Source organism: Bombus vancouverensis, chromosome 11, assembly GCF_051014615.1.
Source record: "Bombus vancouverensis nearcticus chromosome 11, iyBomVanc1_principal, whole genome shotgun sequence".
Taxonomy (NCBI): domain Eukaryota; kingdom Metazoa; phylum Arthropoda; class Insecta; order Hymenoptera; family Apidae; genus Bombus; species Bombus vancouverensis.
In genome coordinates this window covers 6,446,357-6,466,678 of record NC_134921.1, presented here as the reverse complement: position 1 = coordinate 6,466,678, position 20,322 = coordinate 6,446,357, and the positions used below count along the sequence as shown (strand labels likewise).

At 41.1% G+C, this 20,322-nt stretch overlaps 1 protein-coding gene across 2 annotated transcripts in view; it reads right to left on the bottom strand.

Annotated features, from left to right (window-relative positions):
- The window catches only part of LOC117166321 (uncharacterized), a 101,860-nt gene that overhangs the window by 38,433 nt on the left and 43,105 nt on the right, over positions 1 to 20,322 (bottom strand). Inside the window, exon 3 of one of the 2 annotated variants that reach the window (XM_033350192.2) lies at positions 11,292 to 17,589. The exons of the other annotated variant lie outside the window; for it this stretch is intronic. Within the exon in view, the coding sequence (XP_033206083.1) occupies positions 17,575 to 17,589 (15 nt within the window). The 3' untranslated portion in view covers positions 11,292 to 17,574. Of the gene's footprint in view, positions 1 to 11,291; positions 17,590 to 20,322 lie in introns of those variants that run through there. 2 annotated transcript variants of the gene reach the window in all.

Below are 20,322 nucleotides of genomic sequence, written 5' to 3'. Positions count from 1 at the left end.
CATGAAAATATTAGAAGACCGGCAGAGTTCCCTTTTCTCTTCCATTCTGCGAATGGCTGCGGCCAATTTAACCCTCTATTCGTATGCAGAACGAGCCGCGTGTGCACTTGCTTCGCGCATATGTTACATGCTTAGCTTGCTGTCTATCTAGCCTGCTGTTCCGGAATTCTGCGTGGATCTATCGGCCAGCTGGACCTAATGGTCATTTCACGGACGAACACGTATCCGTTTCGCGTACAGTTCCGCTCAAAACTCCCCCGTCTTCTCTCCCTCATCCACCCCCACCTGGCTTTCCTAATCAGCGTGAAATTAACTGTCTCCGTTGCTAGTTGCAAACTCGAACTCGTGTTACGCGACTGTGAGCCTGCAGGATTTTAGCATAAGCGCCGATACAGGAATTCCACGTGCATTGGATGCGATGAACTTCATGCGGAACGAAAGATCAAAGGACCGTAGGTGTCACGTTTTTAAAACTTGTCCGCAGTATATTATGATCTAGATTATCGTAAGTACGTATGAATAGTAGAAGAAAACGATAAGAATTAGTGTTATTTCCAATCTATGGATTTTTATGCATTTTTTGAAAATTTAAAGATACAAATTTAAATTTAAAGGATGCATATACCTACTGTGTGAAAATATATAAAATATTTCAAGTAAATTATTCATTGTAATGCTTAGTAGGTAAAACAAATTTCTATTTAGGTTCCAGTGCTTTTAGTTATGTTACTAAAAATATGAATTATTAATCATCCATGGCTTTGTATAGACATATACAAAAATCTATATTTGGATAATTTTTATATTCCCAGTCGAATTCAGATCTTAAAAATGCTAATACTCTTGATAATGACATTGTTTCAAGAATATTATAACGATATTCGGGAGGTATTTTACATCAAAAGATCGTTTGAAAGTTTGTAGCATGTTTCGATGATTTTAATATTCCCAGCCGAATAATTCTGATTTCCCAAATTCCAATAAATTCGACAGCAGTGTCGATATATTCGAAGAGTGCTTTATATCAAAAGATGTTCCACGAAACGTTATATGTATTGTGTTTCTAAAATTTCTAGTCGAATAATTCTGATTTCTCAAATTCCAATAATTTTGACGGTAATAACGTTGAAAATCCCTGGAGGGTATTTTGTATCAAAGGATCGTAGTGTCGTCTTTTGAAAGCTTTCTAAAGTGGTAATACGTAGGTTAATGGATCGTAAGTAGGTGATGTAATGAAACGAGACACCTCCAATTACGATAATTTCTGTATTTCGAGCGATATAGTTGCGAATCGTAAGATGTAAGTGGATGAGTGATGCCACGTGAAAATTTCGCTTCACGTGACAAGAACATGTATTCCACGTGAATCCCTTAAGAGTGTAGCATGATTGCGAAGAGAATTCATGCGTAAATTATAGCAGTTATCGTACATAATGTTGCAAAGCTAAAATTACTATTTGAATGTCACATCTGTATTTATTCGCTTATGCACGTTTCGCTTGTTCAAGTATAAGAATCTTCCAGATAATTTTAGTACTCTCTGTTGCAATGGTTCTCATCTTTTAAATTCCAATAACTTTAACAGAAGTAGCATTCGTAATATTTACTTACTCGACTGCTTTGTATCTCCTGAAAGTTCTGTTTCTCCCTACAAGCAATATCCCCATAATCGCACATAGAAAAAGAGAAGAAAAACTCATCGAGAAGTGTCTCGAAACCTGGCCAAGTCCTCTGTCGCAGCCCTCGCGTCAACCCTCCGTGCAAGGGTCGAAACTTACGACCATGAACTTGCGAGTTATGCCCGTTGCCCTTGCGGAGAATAAAACACAACCCAGTGGTTGGGTCCGAAGTGCCTCGGGGAGCGATAAAAAGACTGCTGCGTCGCGGCTACGTTTCGAAATTTACTGGATATATTCTCCACCCCTTCTCTCTCTCTCTCTCTCTTTCTAACCATTTCTATATACGTGTATCACCTACGTGTACTTGTACGTACGTTTGTGTTTTACGCTTTATGAATCTCACCCTCGATCACACGAGTCTCGATCGCTTTCGCGAAGGACGCACGTTCCTCTATCTGTCCGGAATGGTTCTCCGGTTGCGGTGTTTAATGCGCCCCGTGTATGGTCATATTAGAGCTGTATTTTCGTTACCCATTACGTTTTACGGGCCGTTATGTCGCGGCACGCGGGAACTCGAACCGCATCGAGTCGAGGCGAATGATTCGTGGAAAAAGGAGTGGTTTTCCAGGGCTGGACTGTCCAGGGATGCATGGTGGGTCGCTCTGTCACGGTTAGTGCACGTCCGAGAAATTACCAGCTCCTCTCCTTCCTGCCCTTCTTCTCCTTTCATCTCTTTTCATTGCCTCGGATTGTAATTGTATTTGCTGCCGGGGCGTAAGAAGCAGAGCCAGGAATTTTTCGTGCTTCCGTGGAATACGAGAACCGTTTCTATACGATGCAACGCGTAGCCCGCGCGTAAACATTGTTCTGAATTAAATGTGCGATGAATGGCCGCCGAGACAAACAACACGGGCTACGTACCTCGGCGAATTGTAATTAACAGTACGAAGCAGGAGAAAAAAAAAAGAAAACGAAGGAAGAAGGGTTGAAATAGGAGGGGTGCACGACGAGGAGCACAAGCAGAGGTTAGACGATCGGTTCGAATCGATCGATTCACTTCGTTCTCGCGTTCTCTCTCTTTCTATCTCGTTTGGTAATAAAGATCTCTTTTGCCAGGCTCGTTCCCGGGCCTTATTATTATACGGTGACGCGCGAATTTGCATTATTGAGTTTCACGAGCGGCGAAATTCTAACGGATATCGATTATTCTTTAAAACGGGCGGCGTGCAGCTGTTTCCTTAGTAACCGGTAATTTCGTAGATCCTCGCTGACGCGCATCGTTATACCGTTTATCCGGAAATTAGCAATTTCATTTTGCTTCGGCCGTAATTAATTTTCGATGCATACGCGCGATTGTGTGTTTTAATATCCGATCTTCTTTCCAGCTTTTCACTCCCCCGGCCACCCCTTTCACTGACTCTTCTCGCTCGTCGGGCTCAAAGTATCGCTTGCTCGTCGTCGATATAAATAACTCCCCTGCCCCCGGATTATTCTTCTTTTAATATTTATCGGGAAAAATCTGTTTTTAAGATCCTCTCGCGGATTTCCATGGAAATTGATGAATTCTGGTATCGATATATGAATGCAAATTCTTCCGCGATTTTATTAGACGAACTTTGACACTTCTTTCGTACTAATTTTCGTTTTTTTTTCGGTTACAAATTCTCCGTCGTTGTACATATTTTATATGTTGGTTATTATGAATCGCGAGAGACTTTGTTTTAGATGAAAATCTGATACAGGAATTTTTTAACAGTAAGTCTATTTTACTTCTAACGAAGCTCGTTTTTATCCCAGCAAAAATTCCTGTTTTTCAGTATCCCCTATAAATAAAACGAACTCCGTAACCACTCTATAGATACTAATACCTCGGAAATTAGGCAAGAATCAAGAGCCTTACAAAACTCATTTCCTCTAAGTATAAATTGCTTGTTCCCTAACACTCTCATTCGGTAGCTGCAAAAAGTATATGCACGTACCCTTATTGTCTAATTTATTTTTTAAATCAGGTTTTTCATTTCGTAGTAACAGTATCAAATTATTGAACTCACATGAAGGTATAATACTACCAAATGATACGAATACACTTGGATCTATTTAATTAGCATGTAAATACTGTAACAGATTTAACGATCTGCAAATAATTTTTTTAATCATTGTAGATGAAACAAATTTTGATACTTATTTAGAATAAGTACAATGCGGCATCTGAACAAGAATTCAAGACAAAGACAAAAAAATGCATATAATATGCAGCTTTCCTGAAATCCCTTTTTAGTGTCACATATCGGTAGCTGGTGACGAGTCCCGTTTATAGCCATTAATATTTCGTCAAATGGGTTTGTATCGTTCGTTAACCAGCGCCACGAAAAACAGGTATTTTTAGCGCCGCACAGTGTGGTGTGGACAAACGTCGAGATAGTCATTGACCAATTTGTTCTTACAATTTATTGATATCCAAATCAGTCTGTAGCTAAGAAATATAAATGTAAGCGATAATTCTTCAAAAATTCAAGAGAAAATACATTATCCTTAACCTTAGCTCAATTTTGTGTCTCGTAATATAGTCTAAAATTTCTAACATACGTGAAGTTAAAATACAATGAAATATTTATTTTGAGGTGACGTTGGTATTCCGAATAAATACCCAAAATATCCCTTTTACATACCAAAATAGGTATCTAAAATATTCTTTCTAAATAATTTCTTCCCAAAGCTTCCAACTGCGATAGATACCGATGCTCAATACCATCCAAACCCTTTTTCCATCTTTCGCAGTATCCACTGGCAAATCCCATTCTGCTACAATTCCCATCGTCGCGTCGCGCCGAAGCTTAACAAATTTCCGGCCCCCGATCTTTCTTCAGCGTGCCAATTTTTCCATACAAATCACCCACAACCAGCCACCTTTCATATCTCAAAGTGTCTCGAAAGACGAACGAGCCGCGACACCCCGCGGAGACGTCGCCTATACATCGAGCATCCCAGTCAGTGCGAAGAAAGAGCCTCCACCCGCGAGAGTAGCGTGCTCGTGCACACGGCCGACGTTCCGAAAATTTAAGCAAGCTGCCGTGGCACGCACGAAACCAACGAAATTGAAGTGGCGCATGGAAATGGTGGAGACAGGTCGTGACAGAGACGCATACACAGCAACGAGAGGGGCAGAGAGGCGGAGGTGGTTTCCGCGTCTCGTCGAGTCGCGTGAGCGTGTACAAGCGGCGTTCAAGCAGCGTCGCGGCCGATCGATCGCGTAAACCGTCCCTCATCGTACTACTTGGTACCGACGATGAATGTATTTTATCAATTTTTGCCGTGGACACGCGGGCGCGTCCACGAATCGCGCCGGCGAATTTGCATGATTAATCATTTCGACGTCGCGTGTTGGTACCGGTTCGCCTGATCGGTTAAAACGAACGATGACGAAACCAGAGAGGGAGTGGATACGAGCCACCGGGAGATGCGTCGACGTGCACGGAGAATTATGAGTTTCCGACGCGGCCACGTAACGGGGAATTTGCGTGGGATAAAGCGGACAACCGGCTGCGCGGCTGAGATTAGGTTCCAAAACTGCACGGGTTTCGGTTATGTAAGGATACTTTTAGAATTCTGCTCGGGTGCACAAAATGCTGGGTTAGATGCGCGGTATTTGCGTTCTTTTCTTGCGCTAGTTTTATAGCAGAATTGGTTAGAGATGTATTCTTGGAAAAAAGAGACGTCGAGAGGTGAAATTAAAATGTTCCAACCGATTGCATTTCCTCTATGCTATTTTAATTCACTCGTGATTCTCTTTTTAATATCTGTTCTTGTAATTCGTCGTTATTACCATCTGTTTTTGATAGTATCGGGTTATATAAAACTCTTCGTAGGCTATTAGTATAGCGTAAACTAATTCCTCTGATATTAAAAATGAATTTCGCTTTTTCCACAATTCTTCATTGTATCGCTTTCTTTTTCTTCTATTCTCTTCGATGCACAGAGAATTCTTGGCTCTGAAAATAAATTTTTCTTTCAAACGTAAGAAGAACAGGGCTAGGAAAATGTTGTAATCGACTTGCTTTATAACAAATGGATCCTCTATTCAGATTCTCAGACCGTCAGTGACGAATCCGTTGCATAATCTTCATTAATCGCATCAGATTTAGCTGGTAAGCTCTTTGAAAGCGATTACTCGATTGCGTAGAATCGATGATCGGACTCGTTTCGCTTCGACGCTTCTTCCCCTTTCTATTTTACAATTCTGCTATTGGTACTGTTCGAACAGAGCGGTAACAATGTTAGAGTTTTCAACAATCTCTCTTTGTTCCTTGCGATGCTTGAACAACAGTTCCTTAGGTACTTGAATCGCTTTAGGGTCTTGACAGCTCAGAGTAGCAAATTACTTCGTGAAGTTACTAAATGTAGGTTGAGTGAGCATTTAACCACGAACTCAGGCTAAAACAATTTTCTTGGTCTTCGTGGTATTTCTGAAGCCCATGTGGTCGAGTTGCTCTTGAAGAATATCGCGACAAAATTTTCTGTTCTTTCTTGAAATCGTTCAATCTTTTATTCAGAAAATCAAAAAATAGAACAAAATTCAACCTTAAAATGTCAGTGCACAATGGAGTATCATTTATTTTTTATAATTCATGATGGAGTTATAATTCTTGGATAGACAGAGATGATCGAAAAAAATAATTTTCGTGATACGACAAATAAAGTAGAACATAAGCGAATATTACAAATTACGAATTAATTAACTTATTGCTGATTGATAGTCCTAATAAAATATTGCAAATTTGTAAAATCATAAAATTGTGAAAGACGAATATGTAAACTACAAATTGTATATTACCTTGCCAACTCACAAACGCTATTAGTCGCTAAATTATTATGCAAGAGGACCCAGAGAAGTATAAATAACAGAGAGATATTTCAGAAGTACCTAAAATAAGTGGGAAAATGCAGTTCTCTACTAATATTCCAGGATTAATCAAAGAATGTACGGTTGCACAAAGAAGTTTTTGAGAATTTCCTGTAATTTGATTAATGATAACGCACTTTCACGTATTACACGGGATACGGGCGGATAAAATGGGAAAAATATTCAAATTCGGGTGTGTCGTTCGTGAATATTTCTGTTTATGCGCCGTGACACGAATACGGAACACGGATTTTTAAAATTCAATCCCGCGAGTATGTCTCTGTCGGAAAGAAACGAGTCATCCGAGCAAAGCAAATTCGCAAACACCGTCTATCCTAAATGTTTCCGGAGCAGCGGTGTGCTCGTCATTTTTTAAATTATTCCATTTTCTCCGTTGGCCATTGTCGACTATTTCTTATTCATTGACAAAATATTCTCGGCATTCTTCCATTCTTCCAACGAGGACGAATCTTTCTCCTACGATTTCACTGTTGCGTCCCTCTTATAAAGACGCTATGTCTAGCAAATATGGTCGTTTAACAAACCACGGAATTATACACTGTCGTTCATAAGTATTAGGTCACTTATTGGTTTCCTGTCAAATGTCATAATTAACTTACTTTGTCAAAAAGACAATTATGCTGGATGCATTCGTACAAAATTGTAATCCGATACACGCGGAGAAAATTTGTGGAAGCTATTTAGAGTCATGTAATTATAATACTTGTGTGTTAACATACGCGGTTTTTCAATTTGTGTAAATTCTATTGGAAATAAATTTTAGTAAATTACGTAAGAAATTCCAAGAAGTCTGTCCAAAATTTGAAGATAATTTATTGGAAGATAATTTAGGAGCTGAATATGGAACCGAGTATCGATAAATGAAATAATAATCTGAACTTCAAAATTGATTACAATAATGATTGAAAGACCCAACATAAAATAAGATTGGACTTTATTATACAAAATCAATGAAATTATCGTTATAATAATGAATATATTGGTTCGTTATATCTGTGATTTGGACTGAAATAATTTTTAAAGGTTTTCCAGAATTTCCTAATGATGGTTCCGATTTATCATTTTCCATAGCTGTCTTAATACTTATGAATGGAAGTGTATTTCGAGTTCCATCTGCAAAATGCTCGTAGAAGAACAGACGACTACCAGTGTTAAGTCTAACGTGCAAAATTTCCACTGGGATCCTCAACTTAACGATGGTTGTTAAAAAGCCATAAACCTTGTTCCATCTTGCTTCTCCACCTAAAATTCGTGCCTCCATCCCCTTACAGCATGAATTTTACTACCACAGACTCGTTTCTCTCACGATCAAATTGTACGAACAACTTTACCACAAAGTGTCTCAATCTACGCGCTGCATCTATGAGAATAAGCTTGCGTGAGAAGAAAATCAATCGTTTGGTCAGACGATAGTTTTGTCAGTGGAATGGCCCGACGAATAGATTAGGTTATGGTTCTGGTTAGTTCAAATTTACACATCGTTCATTTATACGATCATGGAAAATAAACCCTTCAACCAGTCATAGGATAGAAAGTTGGAATTAAGAAATTCTTAATAATTCAGTTGGATCAGTCAAGAAACTGATCAGGTATTTTTAGAAAATTTCTGAATCTCAGGATAGGTGAAGTTTCTAGAACTAACGATTAACATTTCATTCTTAAAAAATCAAATAATTGACACCGGAGAAATTAACAGCGATTGTCACAGAAGCTTCAATTTGTTTCCTGAATAGCACACTCAGAAATATTTAGGTAACGGCTCTTGGATTTTAAAAATATCTAATGAAATATTCTTTAATGATAGCTTTTATATTATAGTTAAGGAAACTTACGATTTTTGAGATGTGTCGGTCTTACTTTACGTAATGCTGAGAATTTTCACGTAAGACTTGAATCATTGTTAAAACAGATTGATTCATCAGACGGGTTTATGGGCCAAAATGAAACAAGAACTTTTTTTAATGGATTAAGCTGCTATGATTATAGGTTAAAAGCCCGTAATTATTCCGAACTCACGTACGTTATCTACAAGTGGGCGGAGCAAATGAAGGGCTGTTGAGTCTCGTGATATTACACTGGATATTAACCAGGATAAAAAAAGGAATAAATTATCGCTCTAGCAATTTTCCACAAATTCCCGTGGAACACCGGATACATCGCAGAAATATTCGTAACGGAAGAATGGCGTAACGTGTATCATTTCTCTAGTGGAAAATGCAAGCGGCGCGGCAACGGTATTTGTGGCGTGTATCGTGTTGCGAAATCAAATCAATATTAAATTACTTGTTCGTTAAACTGTTCCCGCAATTTATTTGTGCCACTGTTCTTGTCCAAAACGGATGAAGGAAAAGCGTGGAAATTACAGTTGGAAATTTAAATAATTCGGGGAAACGCAACACGGAGAGTTGAACAAATTTTTCAACAAAACGACTGAGAAAATGTGGCACGCGTGGAATTTTCTATGTTTGACAAAACACGCGCATGCAGTAAATGGTAGTTTTCTTGTACACGCACCCCTCTCCGTTTTATAGTTTATTAGTCGTCGCGAGATTGTCGTAACCTTTTCTTGGAAAATCCCTATGGCACTTTTTACGATCGTTCGTGATACTCAGCTGCGCAGTCCTGCTATGTCCCTTTCCCTTTTCACTTTTTCCTTTCCTTCCTAATCGTTCCTTTTTTTCTTTTTGTTGGCCAGGTTATTTCACTAGAGGATCTTCCCGCTGTGGGAAGCTTACAAACCAACCCGATAACCGCGTTCTCAGTATCGATATCGGCGATTCGACCAGCGTTACGGCCACTCAAATATCAAAGGTAAAAAGTAAAACTGTCTCGAATCCTCTGATCGATGTTCTGGTGTAAAAAATTCACGAAACGATTGCAAAAGGTCCGACAACTATATCGATCCATGAACCATAAACGTATGAATTCTGATTGACATTGACGATTGGTGATGTACGTCGATGCACATGTGACTTCATTTTATTTTTACACATACGAAAACACATTATGTTCCATCGAGACACATTTTCATCTTTGTCGCTTCCCGATCGAGCAAAATTAATTTTCCTGGCTCTTTTCATCTCGCCGTGAAATCGATGAGGAAGTTATTTGCAAGTAACGTGTTCGCTGTTTCGATTTCAAGCAGCTCGATAGGCGTTTACCACGCGAAAAATATTGCAGTACATCAAAAGGATTGCTCCTTTGCCGTTAGCTCGATGGTTTATGCGGTGCAACCGGGCGACGCGTGCTCGCGATGGAAAAAGTTCCCTACCCCCTCCGGTCAGGAAATATCGAATATCGCGATGTTTCTACGATTCGATGGCGCGTTTCAAGACGGCGATAAAGCAACAACCAAATAAGATTTAAATAACAGCGGAAAAGATGAAAGAGCTTTATACGTTCGCTCCAAGCATTCCTGTGTATCTCGTGTACGTTTTAAAAATGATTCAGCGTACTAAAACGTACTAAGACGTACAAGAAGCAAAGATCGTCGAGAATACTCACATGAACACACAGGCACAGGTAGTGAAAATTCGTCGATATGGTGAAGATTCGACGATCTTCCTGGTCGAGTCGCGTATATTCACAAGTTGGAACCCGGCTGTCGTGAAATATCGAATCGGCTTGGCCTCTGAGCCGCTAACATACTTTTCCTTCGTTTTGATGGACATGAAACGTTGTGTGTTGGTCTATCGAGCTAACGTGGTTTTCGGTTATACGGTTATACTATAACGCTGGCCGAAACGCGTTTCAACCAGGAAAGTGGTCAAACTTCGATCGAGCGTGGAAAACGCATTGGTGCACGATAAAAGCGGCGAAACATTCGAAAGTGCGATTCACTAAAAGGTAAAACAGATACGCGTGTATATTCACGTGACCATTGCCAGCAGCTTTTACCGGTCCATCGCGAATGCACGGAACTGCGAATTGATCGGGTATCAAACCGTAGGCGTACTAAAGAGAACGTTTTGAAAATTATTGGCGTGCAAGCTTAATCCGCGTGTGACTTAATTTGTACCGGCTATTGGCTGAAGAAACGAAAACACTTACCTCGTGTCGTCACGCGAATTTTATGTTCATTGTAATATGATTACATGCTGAAGATCATATTTTTTTACAAAACTCGTTGTTCTTTTTTGTTCAAGAAATTTCTACAAAATAAATTCTAATCGTCTCTCGTATGATATTCGTTACAGATTCCTACTTTTCATTCTTATCTTTTCTATAGTTCTTTCTTTTTCTATAGTTCGGGCATTAAAAGGTAACTTAAAATGGTGTAGTGAATAAAATATAGTTTAGGAGTATTAGGTTGTCCAAAAAGTTTCTTTCGTTTTATGAGGAAATAATAGACGCACAACGTTTTTTGTTTTACATTATTTTGTCGAATTACGTACGATCCATTTTGATTTGTTGAGATAAACACCGTGACATTTCACAGACTCGGTTTCACGTTTGTATAAAGGTGCATTGTTGTAAGAAACACGTTTGCGAAAGAAAGACACTTTCCGGACAACCTAATACACGAACTATCGTATACGCTGAGAAAATTATCAAGTAACTTAACATAGAAATATCTTAATTTCTTGAATTTTTAGGTACAATTGCTTTCTAACAATTGTCTCCTTCTTTGTTCATGGAATCATAGAGAAATATTAAGAATGTTTTGAAAATAAAATTAAATAAAAAGAAGGAATTTTTTAATTCCTTCCTTTGCCGATGTAGAACGTAGAAATGAATATACTCCGTTTTGTATCACGTGACATTTTTATTCGAACGTGTTTTTATCAGGTTAAGTACATAGTTCCAAGCTTATTGTGTTTGACCATCACGCACGATCTCACGGCACGTTACGTCAGAGGATGCACGCGTTCTAAAATTTAGTTTACTGATGTTGGTGAAAGAACGGCGTGCCTCTGACGGGCTGTGCTTCAACAAGAGACTCTCCACGGCCATGATTTTCAGAGTTCAGGAGCTCGACGACGGGGATCTGTGTCCATGAGAACGACGCATATTGTTTTTCCAAGACACAAAATGAAACATGAGCATTAAATCGAATATCCTCCGACTAGATTTCCCAGAGGACTTGCCCCTACATCGCTTTCGCGACGAATCGATAAATTTCGAATATGTCCTCTTCAATTTGGTCCGGCTGTCTCTAAACTCATCTCTATATGCATCTCCAATGTTATCAAATTTTACAAACACCAATCGCATGAACAAAAAAAAAAAAGGAAAAAAAACAGAGGGATACCATAAAGATGCAATTTAAGGCGAAAAGTAGCATTCATATGATTTAAATATCCTATGTAGAAAACATTGAAAATTTCACATCTGTCACTAAACCAATCTCTACACGTATTCCAAAAATTATCAAATATTGAAAATAACACTTACATCTTTAAATAGAAAGATAAAGAATTGAAGAAACATTGACAAAATGTAGTTTAAGTAGAAAATTAAGATGCAAATGATTTAAATGTCAATTAGGAAAGTATTGGGAGGAAAGTTGTGGAAATTTCGCATCCAGCAAAGACAGTAGTCGCTCCTGATCTCCGACTTCCATCGTATCAGGGACTACGAGCGGCGAAGGAACCCGAACTTTCGACTTTATGCTCGTTTACACCGCCCATTCCGACGCCGGGGAGGAGCAGGGAGGGTTAGAGTCTGCAAGCGAGGGTGTAACAGGTGGCACATTCCCTCTCGCTCTCGCTCCACGCTCGACGACGTGCGATTTCACGCGGCACCGTCATTATTGACGCTCCCTCCAACGACGAAGGGACCGTTTCTAGCTCACCCATTCATCCCCCTTTCGTCTCTTTCTCTAACCCCGTTGCCACCGCGCTTAAAATCCTCTCCAGAGGAATTCTCGTTCGTGTTCCTCGATCGAGGTTGTGTGGCTTGCCCCCGCGATTCGTCTCGCAATAAAGCTTCCACGGGCCGCGTGCACCGACCGGAATAGAAATTGCATTTTCCTTGGTGGCAAGCCTCGAAGAAAATTCACGGCCTCGGAACGTCGTTAGCGGATCGAAAATGTGAGTCTGATGTTCTCATTGTAACACGGCTCGTAGCTGGCAGAATGTCTGGCCGATTGTTGGACCGAGAACGTTTCGAAATTACCGGTACTTTTCTGCGGGCGAATTCTTCGGGATGGCAAATGGTAAGAACGACGTAGATTACAGCCGTAAAGAGATATTTACGGAGGTTCAATGAAGATGTTGGAACTGAACTTTGTAAATATGGATGGTGAGAATGTTTATCTTGTTTGATTGGAAGTAATTGTATTTTAGAGGAAGAAAACTTTGGAAAAAAGACGGACAGAGTTACTTCGAGCAAGATTAATTCTTTAACAGCTGGAGTCAATCCGTCAATAGTGATATATGATATATTTCACTATTAACAGCTATTAACGAGTAATTATTAATTCTTTTTTCCACGAAACTTTGGAAGCATGTATTTTTCATATCTGCTACTAGAAATGCAAGAAATCTTGTCGATAAAAAACAATTATCCTCTAAATTGTTCATCATAAATTCTTCATCGATCGAGTCAAAGAGACAAGCTTGCTCTTTCTCATCTACCTTACACGATAACATTCTCCATCTTCTAAAATACGACTGCATTTACTTAATTCCGTGTTACTGGGTTTAGTACGAAAATTCGTCAGACACGCCAACTAAATCAAGAACAAGATCTACTTATATGTTAGCTTTTCATTAGCTTTTATCGCGATAAAAGTTTCGAAATAAGTGAATAGGGAGTATAATCTAGATTAGAGGAAAGAAACCTCGCGCGTGCACATAAAAACGAATGATAAATACGATGCAGATTATACGTAGTGTACCTGTCATCCTAGTCAAAAGTTTGCAAAAGCATGAATGAAAAGTACACGTTTAAAAGGTGTACAAAAGTGGAACGGTGAGTGAAAAGAGAGTAGAACCAGGTTGTATGAAAGGATACACAGGTAGAAGGTTTGAAAGCGTGGGGGTGAGGGCGAAATTCTACTCGGACACCTTTGCCGCCTCGTAGTCAATTAGTATTCTGTGGCTAGCTGTGGCTCTGCGGCGGACGAGAATCGGCGGTTCTTCTACCAGGCGACGCCAGACGTTGAAAACAGCCTGGAAACATAATTCCACGACGTCCGCTGTTTACCAGAAACGCCAGACGCTGAAATATTCATGAAACAAACTGCCTTGGACCGCCTCACCTTCTCGCTCGTCTCTGGCCGCGCTCTCTGTCTCTTCCTCTCGATGGTCCCTATTGTCTACCCTGTGTTACACGCGCTCATTTTCCTCACTTTTCATCGTTTCGATAGACACTCGCACGCCACCTCGTCGAAAGGAATATTTCAGAGCAATCACGATCGCGATCGCTCAATTTTAGAAAAGATGTCAGAGGCCACGCTCGACGAGGATTCTCTTTCGTTCATGGTTCACACAGTTATCAATGGACCACGCTATGACCAACACTCACGCTGCTTGTCATTTGTCCATCGTTTTGGGGTTCATGTTCTCATCATTTCGTTTCGTTGATCGAGAATTTTAGTATAATATTCGTATTGATTTTCGGAAATGTATAATTCTTCTTTCCATATCAATTTTGTGCTGAGAGAAAAGATTTTAAAATTCATGTTTATAGATAATACAATCTAATTGTTATAAAGAATTTCTAGCTTATACTTTATAAAATATATTTGGCTGACCCCTTCGCGATGTCACTCGGATCACTCATCGAATCGCACGCTCACACATCACTCGATGAGAAAACGGTTCACGTGACTAATTCCGTGTATTTCGTTAAAAAAAGTCGATGCTTTACTCTCTCGTGGCTCGCTATTCGTTGATCTACCTGACTCTGATCATTGGGAAGATTTTCTTTTCGTACGGGCTTCATGGGAAGTTAGTATAGAAAGGAGCATTATCTTTTTCGCTTTACGTAGCTCAAATTCGCCTTCCAATCACAACGCATTGTCCCTCGTCATTTATACCAGTGTATTTACAAAATTACATATATATCGGATATCACTGCAAATAAGTTTCACGTATTTCGCGTGTGTGTCTTTGTGTGTCTACGCGTAGGAATGTGTACGTGTCTGTCTGCGTTTGTGTATGTTTCATGTGTTCTTAAGCAGTTAGACTTGATGCACGTGGTATTTTTTACCACGTGGTCGCTATGTAGGAAACCTTCTAAACGTTACAATTTAAATGTAATTCTTTTTTTTTTGTTTCTTAATAAATCTAAAAACTACGATGGTAGGATCGTGCCCTTCGAACGGGCTATGCGTGTTCGTCGGCAGCGTTCTTCCATTCTTTGGCAATATTATCTATCCATTCTCTGGCACCACTTCTAGACGCTATCAGTGTTGGATCGATCGAAGTCGCGGTGGGATCTTTCGTACAAAAATTGGCAGGAATTGGTTCTCGCTCTTCTGCCCGCGATTCATCGCACGTCCCCACAATCGGAGGATCTATGCATCTGAACGGTAATAGATGTGGAGTAGAGCTCGTAAAAGAAAGTCCTTATTCTCGATGCGTTCGTTATTAAATCAATTACCTCAATGTTTCGATAGTCCTCAACACTTTTATCAAATTAAATTTTAGTTTCAAAAGCGTATATTTAAAGCGATAAAACGCGAAAAACAACGGTAAAAATTTATCTCGAGCCTTTTAAAAAAGAGCACTCGAATCGATAAAAAATAGATCCAGGGTACCATTCATAACAATTGTATTAAAACAACAAATAAAAACTAAATATTTTCGTACAAAATTTTCACTTTTTTATCCTGTGATCCTCGTAAAAAGATTGTACTCGAACCAGTAAAAAATATTTCTCGAAATTAAGTATCAATTACCTATGCGTTAAAAAACAAATTCTTGCACCTATTTCAACTGGCGTCACTAAAAATTGCTTCTTTAAATATTTTAATGTTTCAACTTTTTGAAGCCGAATTATTTCCTTTTTCCGCCGACTTACCTCGTAAACAAAAAGGAACGAATACAACGTCGATCGAACGGTATTCCGGTCGTGTCAGGTCAATTTCATCGCGGTCAGAGCCTCGTGAAAGTAACGAGATCGCAAGAAACATGCAACTCCGGCACACTTCCACGATTCCCGACTGAAACCGTACGATTCGCTCGATCAGCAAGCAGCCCCGCGTAATTAGCGCGTGCACTTGCTCAACGATTAGGCGGTCTTTCCGGCCCGGTAATTAACGTTGGCATCGTTAGCGCGTTAGTCTCGTTTACCCTCCTCCCCTTCGCTGTATCAAATAGAGGGGTTGAAACGGTTACAAGTGTGCGTTTCTATGTGACTTTCTCTCTCTCTCCCTCTCTCTGTATGTCTACATATGTGCACAGTTAGACAAGCAGAGATCCGGTTCGCTAAGATTAAAAATAATAAGCGACACACCGATGTGATCCGTTGCTTCTCGCTCAGCGGTTGTTTGACTATCCTATTCCGCTTGGCAAATCGTGAAAACGGTAATTAACATTCCCCAAAGGAACGCCGAGATAAGAACGTTGGATCAAAATTGTCGTTCTTTCGTGATGTCTCCAGCTTTCTGAGTTTTTTGACTTGACATTTTGGAGATGCTATAAAAATTGACGATTACATATTTGGGCAACCTCACTTTCCTCCTACCGTGGTGCGTATCGTTTGACGAACAGTAGGAATTAGAAAAGTAAAGGACGTCTTCGTAATTACACAGTACCGCGCAATCACGCATGGTGGTAATATTTCTCCGTTGTTTTTTCGCTGTTAACCCTTTCCGCAATGTTACAAAACTTTTCCAACAACGTTTTTCTACCTTATTTTCACGAAAGTGATTTATCTCTTTCCCACGAGGAAAATTTGAGGTCGATCGTTTTAACCCTCTTTCCCGTTTCATCTCCAGAGTTCCTCCTCTTAATGATGCTCCGGGGTACTCGTCGCTCGTCGAATTTTCATTCCTCGCCGCGCGTCGCGTCCATTAATCCTCCCCTACCGCGAAGAAACGCAGAGAGACAGAAACTGTTCCGGGCCACTCGACGTCGAAATTGCGCTAATTCCGATGATTTATGCGGGCAAGGAAAACGGCCTGTCGGGGAAAGACAGATACAAATACACAGGAGCTCTGTAATTCGCGGGCAGCACGCAAGCATGCGTGCGTGCCTCCTCGTGGCATTCATGAACTTTCCTTTCCGCCCTTTCTTCTTCTTCTGTTTGCCTCCAACCCTTGTTGTATTCTTCCTTAATTTATCTTCCAGTAACAACCGCGTTCCCGCTGACTTCCTCCGCAGCGCGTGCAACTTCGCCACGGAAAGAAAAATCTCGGCCACTCGACCCCCTTCTAGCCGGCCAAATAGACCGCGCAAAACCGCACAGAGCGGAAACCGTTTCTTGCTCGACTGGAGAAACGAGTCTGTGCTTCGTCTCGTCACTGCGGATTACTTGGAGTGTTCGTGTTCTTAAACAAGTTGTTTCAGCTTAGCGTTGTAGGTACTTGTGATTTCATATTTCGTCGTAAAGATTTCTTGAGCCTTCTGTCGATATATTTCACCATAGCAATAGAAGATTTCGTGTTGTGAAAATTACTATTACGTTAGAGATTCGGGATCATTTCGAGTATTGAAAGGTGAATGTGCGATGATTCGCAGAGCAGAATTCAGTGTATCATATCTCAAACGCGTCCTTCATTTGGTAATTCATTTGGTTACAGCGGTGTCAGCGTTCGTCTGAAAATCCTGCCGATTTCAGCGTTTGCATTTACGACGACACGGAGAGGACAGGCGACGGCTCGCGGCATAGAATCCCCGATTTTCTGATCGACACATTCCGCGGCAGCGAAGATGCTTCTACGGCATCCGAATAATCCTCGGTAGGATCGTTGCGCAGCCAAATGCCTCCGGCCGAGCGTAGACACGCGCTGGATGCGGTGCTCGAGCGAATAGCTTTTGCTGGCGGCACTGCCACTGGCATTCGTGCTGCCGTTGGTGCTGTTGCTGCCGTTGCTGTTGCTTCGCTCGTTGTTGGCCAGCGAGGAACAATGGGTCGCGACGGCTAGGTCGCCAGGTTCTGCAACACACAATGACACGCAATGATGAACGATGCTTGCCGCTCTCTCGACTCTCGTTAAAACGGTTTAAAACGCCTAGTGCGTGAAACATGCGATTTCAGCTTCGACCGCTCCCCTATCTCATTGTTTCTCGCTCTTTCTTTATTTTCTTTTTAATTGTATTTCTTTTTTTTTTTTTTGGTCGTCTTTTTACTAGTGTGTATGTGTGCATGTGTCTCTTTTTATTCATCCCTCTATTCGTTCTCTGCTTCGTTCCGTACCGCGTCAGCTTTCCCGCACATTGTTCGAGAATTAAAGAGACAAATTCCGCATGGGAACTGGATAAAGGAAAATCGGTCTCTAATTTCGTGCGACAATGTCCGTTAACGAGACAAAGGACTTCGATCGTTGATGAAATATCGCGCACCTCCTTTGAGGATACTAATTCTTCGTCCTTTTCCACGTTATAGGAGGACGTTCGTTATTGGATGTGTCGATGCTTGGAACAGCGAACGAAGAATAACGATTCTGTTTCTTAACGATGGAAAAAGAGAAAAATTCTGCTGCTATAGTGGAAAGTGGCTGTACAAAATTAGGTGAGTTTAGAAAAATTGAAAGCCATTCCATTACACCAGTATCTTTTTATATATTGCACTAAAATAGTAAAGAAAGTGTAATAGAATCATTAGAGGTAATCGAGTTATTTGGTGATTGCAAGAATTAGAATAAAGTTCCATGAATCAAGGGCATGTCGCATTCTAACTCCTAAAATGTGACAATACACTGCTTTCATCCTTAGGATCCGCTAACATTTCCAGGAAAGATCTAAATTCCTATCATATATCTAAGTAGAAAGACCACAGATCGTGTTTGACCAGACACGGTCTCGTTCTCCTTACGCTTCTGTCTACCAGCCACCAAATAACTTCCACAGCACTTCTATCAATCCACATCCATTCTTATTACTTCTTGCTGTTTTCCTTTATCCAAAAACGCAACATTCTTCATTCTCCAACACGAATATCTCGGTAAAAATGCCCGGTTGAAGAAAAAACGATGACAAGCACGACGACGAAGAACTGGGAATGGAGAAATCGTGATAGGACTGTTCGCCGACTAATTTTACAGCGGCGCCGCGTTGCAGATGAAAAACGGACATCCTATAAATCCTTCATGGCCGCGTGCGCGCACGGATACGAAGATCTCTGTTGCCGATCGCAATTTGCGCGATCTCCGATATTGCTGCCGGCTCGTTTCGCGTCGCGTCGTGAGATATTAACGCCAGGCTACCAAACCTCCCTTCTCTCGCCAATCTCCCATTCCCCTGTTACCTCCTCCATCTCCTACACCTATCTGCCTCGATACCTGGTTGCACTGCATCTCCGTTTGCCGGTCTACCCCATTCGGCATACATCGAGTACGTCTCTGGTGTTCCCGAATTAACCGTACCGGACCAATCTGCGGTAGGTCAAAGTTCTATCATGGACTGTACGCAATCAGCTGCTAATTGGGAAATGATTGGAGCCACCTCCACCGATGCTATCGTGCCTCTAACTATCTCTGGTCGGCGAATAACCCCCGAGCCGATATAAATGCCCCCATAAATGCCAAAGCGACGTTTACACACAAGGGATGAGCTAGAATCTCATGCCACGAAACTCTGCATGCGCATGATGCGAGGGTATACTGTCACTTATTTGTACCTTCATACATATTTTCAGTGGAACTGCCAACGTTTCCCCTTTCGGAAAATGTAGAAGAGTTTCTACCTTCAGTATCGTTACTCTTTTCCCTCTCTGTTCCTCGCAGCTTTTTATTCCTACGAGCGAGTATGTAATTTCATAAAAGATCAGAGAACTAAAATTAAAGAAATTCTTTTGAACGTGGACGCCCAAAGGACCGCGCTTTCGGAATACGTAATTGACATAAAATATTTACCATAGTGCGGTAGCGTGGCGAAATATCCCGTGTCCCAGGGTTTGCTGATTTTTCTCTGTCGATAAATATTTTATGAGGTTGCTAATCAAACGAGGGATAGAAGCAGCCCGGCCGATTTCCACCCAGAGGGAGCGAGAGAAATGGTTCGATATTGGAAAGTTCGACGAAAGCCCTCGAATCGTTTAAGGGATACATCCCTCGCCGATGCGTTCGTAGAAATTTCAAGCAATCCTCCCCGACAGCCTAACATATTCGACTCATGAATTCTTAACGAGCCAGCCGCAGTGGAGAGAGGAAGTACCGCGACTTGTCTTCAGCCACCCTTCTTTATAAACGAATTGCCGGAACGAACACGGGCTACAGGGGATGTAGAGGGGAAAGGAGAAAAAGGAAGCAAAAAGAGGGACAAGCGACCCTGTGTAGACACGACATTAACCTTCGTTACGCGTGTTTGAATTTCTCTACAACGACAAGCAAGAGGGCGAGCTTCTAAAGGGGAGAGCGATAGCAGCTGATCACCGTCTACCCCGTCTGTAGGTTGAAAAGGAAAGGAGCAGCGTAAAACTAATTGCGGCAGACGGCGCTCGCCTTCTCCACGTTTCCATCCCCTCTCTCCTATCGTCTTCATCCCTCTTAGTCCGCCTGTGAACCAACCGCCCTTAATAGCGTGCGGTTATTACAGAGGAACGACAGGCGGCCCGATTATACGCACCCCTTTACCCGTATTTCCCCAATCAAACCCCCCTTCGTTCCTAATTTTCACCTATTTGCCGCGGCTAAACCAACGAACTTCGTCTAGCGGAATTTCAGTGATG